At 42.2% G+C, this 6000-nt stretch overlaps 1 protein-coding gene across 1 annotated transcript in view; it reads right to left on the reverse strand.

Annotated features, from left to right (window-relative positions):
• The window catches only part of LOC148060068 (ryanodine receptor 3), a 149429-nt gene that overhangs the window by 63539 nt on the left and 79890 nt on the right, over nucleotides 1-6000 (reverse strand). Inside the window, 5 exon segments of the mRNA XM_087780003.1 lie at nucleotides 1042-1177; nucleotides 1257-1360; nucleotides 1449-1581; nucleotides 2917-3031; nucleotides 3087-3360. Of these exon segments, the coding sequence (XP_087636129.1) occupies nucleotides 1042-1177; nucleotides 1257-1360; nucleotides 1449-1581; nucleotides 2917-3031; nucleotides 3087-3360 (762 nt within the window).

A 6000-nucleotide genomic window follows, 5' to 3' on the forward strand; every position in this document is an offset into this window, starting at 1 on the left:
TCAAGAAACATCTGTGTTTGATGATCTACTGACTCCTTCAAGAAACATCTGTGTTTGATGATCTACTGACTCCTTCTAGAAACATGTGTGTTTGATGATCTACTGACTCCTTCAAGAAACATCTGTGTTTGATGATCTACTGACTCCTTCAAGAAACATCTGTGTTTGATGATCTACTGACTCCTTCAAGAAACATCTGTGTTTGATGATCTACTGACTCCTTCAAGAAACATCTGTGTTTGATGATCTACTGACTCCTTCAAGAAACATCTCAAGACACTTTTATTTGTTCAGGCTTTTCCTTGATTTTCTGGAACTCCTGTGTTGTTCTCAGTATTATCTTGACCTTTAAAGTATATATTTTATTGAGTATTGTTTTGATTGTTTAAGCGCTTTGTGACCCTGGTCTGGAAAAGCGATATATAAATAAATATTACTTACTTAGTTACAAATAGAAAACAAACATGGTGGAAATGGTTAGAAAAATATCGACACACTGCTCTGTTTCAATAGTTACTTTACGGTTTATATTTCGATGAAGTGTGTTGCAATTAAACTTCCGGCCACTAGAGGGCCGCTGTCATTATTTGCTCTGCAGCTCAAGAAACCATGATATCCTTCTAGATTCCAGCAATGACTGAGAATGAGAGGATACCGTAGACTCCAGCCGCCTTTAAAGCTAATCTTTGGACATATTTTGGATTTCACTTCTTTTACTTCAAACAAAAGAATAATCACAAAATTCAGTTTCTCCGAAAATCGTACAGTATCAAAATATATTGTATTGAATCATATTGTGAGCGGAATAAATGATGTTGTGAGATAATAGATCTAACAGTATATCATATTATTGAATATGTACTTCAACAACACATACAAACCAGATGGAAGGTACAATTGGACTCTGAAATATCAACTATACTGACACACACTAATGTAAACACACGGCGGTGAAAAGCGGTCACAAGATTTTCCTGAACACCTGAGCTGACGTCTCAAATGAAGAAGACATGTCCAAATAAATGAGAGCTGCAGACGTACCGTTGACGAAGACGGCGAACCGTAGGAAGGACAGGTAGCGCTCGCCCTCGATGGGGTTCCAGCCGACGTCGGGGTAACCTTTAGCCAGAAGGATGGGGCAGCTCTGGAGACCACAGCCCGCCAGGTAGTTCACCACCTACGAGTGCAGCCAACGGAAAACTTCCTCACAAGGTCGACCAGCAGATCGTCAAAGTTATCCTCCAAACGGAGATGACCTTGTCCAGGTCGGGCTCCTCCAGGGCCAGAGCCAGACCGTTGTTGTCCATCACAGAGGAGGCGGCGACGTCTAGAGGAGTGGATCCTCTCATGGCCGGAGAAGCTACAACGACACACTCTTGTTGAGACCTTTGAGAAGCATGCAGTGCATCTTCAACGAGAATGACTTTCGTCTTGAGAACCGGACCCACCGAGTCCCACACTGCTGTTCTCCAGCAGGTAGCTCAGATGATCGAACATGGCCTTCTGGTTCTGCCGGCTGATTCGGCAGAAGTAGCAGAGGAAGCGACAGCAGCTGGCCACCATCTTCGGGAAAGCGATTTCCTGTATCAAGAAGAGTTTGAAGGGATTCAGAAAAAGGCCTCATTTTAAAAACATTAACACTTGACTGGTTAAGTCAGAAAGTAGTTTGGTCCTGCGTGTCCAGGCTGTCCAGGGTGTCCTCCAGCAGTCTCACCGAGTAGTTGGGAGACTTTAACCGAGGAGTCATAGCGGAAATGTATAAAAATAATATTCATCACAAAGACCAACAGGAGGCGCTCTATTTCTAGACTTTCAAATCCGACGTTGATTCCAAAACTAAATCTTGAGCCTGAGTCTCTTAAAATAGTTCAACAAGTATATAAGTGTAGTATTGTCGAGTACTTGACTCTAGTGTTATGATAGTGTAGTAACAAGTATATATGTGTAGTATTGTCGAGTACTTGACTCTAGTGTTATGATAGTGTAGTAACAAGTATATATGTGTAGTATTGTCGAGTACTTGACTCTAGTGTTGTGATAGTGTAGTAACAAGTATATATGTGTAGTATTGTCCAGTACTTGACTCTGGTGTTGTGATAGTGTAGTAACAAGTACATATGTGTAGTATTGTCCAGTACTTGACTCTGGTGTTGTGATAGTGTAGTAACAAGTATATATGTGTAGTATTGTCGAGTACTTGACTCTGGTGTTGTGATAGTGTAGAAACAAGGATATATGTGTAGTATTGTCCAGTACTTGACTCTGGTGTTGTGATAGTGTAGTAACAAGTATATATGTGTAGTATTGTCCAGTACTTGACTCTGGTGTTGTGATAGTGTAGTAACAAGTATATATGTGTAGTATTGTCCAGTACTTGACTCTGGTGTTGTGATAGTGTAGTAACAAGTATATATGTGTAGTATTGTCCAGTACTTGACTCTGGTGTTGTGATAGTGTAGTAACAAGTATATATGTGTAGTATTGTCCAGTACTTGACTCTGGTGTTGTAGTATTTACAGACCACATGACTCTTAACGAAGTCGTAACTGCTTTCATTTGTTTTCAAACCAAAATATGTCCAAACATCAGCTTTAAAAGCTGCTGGACTCACTGTATCCTCTCGTCCTCAGTCATCATTCTTGCTTTAGCTACGGATGACGTAAATAATTATGCCATCTAGAGGCAGGAAGTTTAAGTGCAACATAAAAATGAACAAACACAGAGAAAACTTGCAGGTTAAACTTAAAATGATCCAATTCTTTTGTTTTATACAGACTTCATCAAAATATTAACCATAAAACAACTATGATAAGAATAACAAATGATTTAAAAGCAGCTGAATATCGAGACGCTACCATGAAAATAATGATATTTACATGTTTCAATACTTTCTTACAGACCCAGTTCTGACTGTACCTGCGACTTGTCTCCTCCAAGGACGTTCACCATCACCTCCATCACCGTCTCATGCATGCCCAGGATCCTCATGAGGTTGGGGTGCTGGTAGAAGACTTTGTTGTTCATGATGTCACTGGAAAGCAGACGAACAGTAGAACCAGAAGACTTTCACTCCAGGTAACGTTCACCTGAGTCCATCGATCATCAGCTTCTCCTCCTCCTTCCCCATGCGGACCGAGAGCAGGGACCGGATCTGACCCAGCGAGGCCAGGAGGTGGATGGTGTCCTGGACCGAGGCGGCGCTGATGGTGTAGGTCTTCCTCATGGCCCGCAGCAGCTCCCCGATGCTGTCGTACTGTCTCCGCAGGAGGCTGAACATCTTCCGGACCAGCTCGGGGTCCTGGATGTGGCACTCCTGCGCCCACGTGACCATCGTCTGCGAGATCAGCTCCTTCAGGTTCGCTGCGGAGGTCGTTCAAAAGCTTCATCAGTGTAGTTTACACACAGAACACTGTGAAGTAAACCATTTAAAAACGAGCGGATGAAGTGAACGAACGTGTCGGTTCGAGCCTCTTGGACGACGAGCTTCTATCGAGACGAGCTCGTTCATGGAAGCAACATTTTCACTGGAGCGAAAGAAAAACTCTTACGTAAAGAACAGAGCAGCAGACGAGCAATTAAATAAGTCGCCGAGAGTTTTTCTGCTTTCATGGATGTAAAGTCGACGCCACGTGTGTGTGTTCATGTGCTCGTGTGTGTGTGTTCATGTGTGTGTGCTCATGTGTGTGTGTTCATGTGCTCGTGTGTGTGCTCATGTGTGTGTGCTCATGTGTGTGTGTTCATGTGCTCGTGTGTGTGCTCATGTGTGTGTGCTCATGTGTGTGTGTTCATGTGCTCGTGTGTGTGTGCTAATGTGTGTGTGCTCGTGTGTGTGTGTTCATGTGCTCGTGTGTGTGTGTTCATGTGCTCGTGTGTGTGTGTTCATGTGCTCGTGTGTGTGTGTTCATGTGCTCGTGTGTGTGCTCGTGTGTGTGCGTTCATGTGCTCGTGTGTGTGTGTTCATGTGCTCATGTGTGTGCTTGTGTGTGTGTGCGTTCATGTGCTCGTGTGTGTGTGTTCATGTGCTCATGTGTGTGCTTGTGTGTGTGTGCGTTCATGTGCTCGTGTGTGTGTGTGTTCATGTGCTCATGTGTGTGCTTGTGTGTGTGTGCGTTCATGTGCTCGTGTGTGTGTGTTCATGTGCTCGAGTGTGTGTGTTCATGTGCTCGTGTGTGTGCTCGTGTGTGTGTTCTGAACACGCAGAAAAGCGCTCTAGTGTACGATTGATCTGCTCAGAAAGCCATTAGTTAATTGTCTTAAACGCTGCGTCTGTTCTGCTGACAGCACAGGTTCACCAACAGGCTGTCAATCACACCTGCACATGTGAGGAAGCAGATGGAAAGTTTCGCATCAGTGCCGTCAGTCCTGTGAGACTCGCTGACATCATCGATGAATTCGTCAAAGAAAAACGTCACCGTGGCAACCATCTGGACGTGGACAACATATTAGGAAACATGTGCCTGACGTCACAGTTCAGGACAAACGAGGTAAAAGAGAGACTACTCTGCTGCTCATACTGTCGTCTCGAACTGAAACCACCACCTTTTTCATCCCAGTTTTCCTTCAGAAAACCACTCTTTTGTGCTCAGAACAAAACTCTTGAAACAGCTTCACAGTTCCAGCAGCAGCAGGAAGAGCTCGTCCTCAACAGCATCACTAACGCTTACGTCCGGGTGCTGCAAGGAGTTTTGAATTCAAAAACATAGATGGAAATTCTAGCTTTTTATAATGAAAAAATGTCCGCTGTCTTATTCACAGATGCGTCCCTGACAGGGAACAAGAAAAAGAGCAGCTTGAAAGTGAGAAAACACCCAGATGAAGAAGTAAATACATCTGTGTTTGAGGTGTTGTGATGCCCCATTTAAAGAGTGATTGAACAGCAGTGTGTGTGTGTGTGTGTGTGTGTGTGTGTGTGTGTGTGCGCTGCAGCGGCTTTAATCATGCGACAGGTTTCACTTTAACAACTTCTCTCTCCTCCACTCGCAGGCTCTTCCCCGGTGGCTCAGTATTAACATAATGGAATTGAAAAAGAAATTGAAAATCGCTGCCGCCTGATGCCGGCAGCTACGTTTGAGCGACACAATAGTTGTGACCTTATTCTGCTGCTCCGTCGCAGCCCTCAGGATACAAACATTCCTGAAGGAGTGAGCAAGAGCGACGTCGTGTTTGTACATAAAGAACACGTGAGACATGTGGCTTCAAAAGAAACATCTGAGCCACAGAATCAGTTGTAGTTACTGCAGGATTACACATCAACATCCTGGTAGTTTCTGGTTAAAATGTATTAGTTATTAATGATTGATTAACTGTATGAACCTGAGGAATTACTTGAAGTAATAGAAATATGCTTTGGAGACGATTGACGTTCACAGATCGGTCGAACGGGAAATGATCTCAATCATTATTAACATGAATTATTAATAATATGAATATAATTATCCCTGCTTAGGGATCAATAAAGTCCATGTATCCATCAGTCCAGCTAATTTAGGGATAAATATAAACAACTATACTGTTCACATGAGAGCCACAGCTCACACATGCTCTAAAGAACATGAATGAAAGTATGAAGTAAATATTGTGTTTAGTGAAATTTAAATTAAAGTATTTATAAGAGAGAAAAATAATTGTTGTTTTTTTCTGATCCTTTTAATCTCTAAATTACCGTAAAACTTTACCTTACCTTACCTTACATTTATCTCAAGACACTTAATTTAGAGATTAAAAGGATCAGAAAAAAACAATTATTTTTCTCTCTTATGTCTTGAGATAAATGTGTGACGATAAGACACTTTAAATTAAATTAAACTGAATAGATGCATCATCTGAATACAGTATATATACTACAATACAGATACTGTTTCACTGAATGTTTAGCTCTGGCTTCATTTGTCTCAAGATAAAGGTTGTTGTTGTTTTCCTTTTTGGTTTGTTTCTTTGTTTTTGATTTGCCTTTGTATTGCTGTGTATCTTGTATCTCCCTGATGGGTGCCTTGAATAGGA

This window comes from Callionymus lyra, chromosome 18 (genome assembly GCF_982586985.1).
Source record: "Callionymus lyra chromosome 18, fCalLyr1.hap1.1, whole genome shotgun sequence".
In the NCBI taxonomy this organism is placed as follows: Eukaryota; Metazoa; Chordata; class Actinopteri; order Syngnathiformes; family Callionymidae; genus Callionymus; species Callionymus lyra.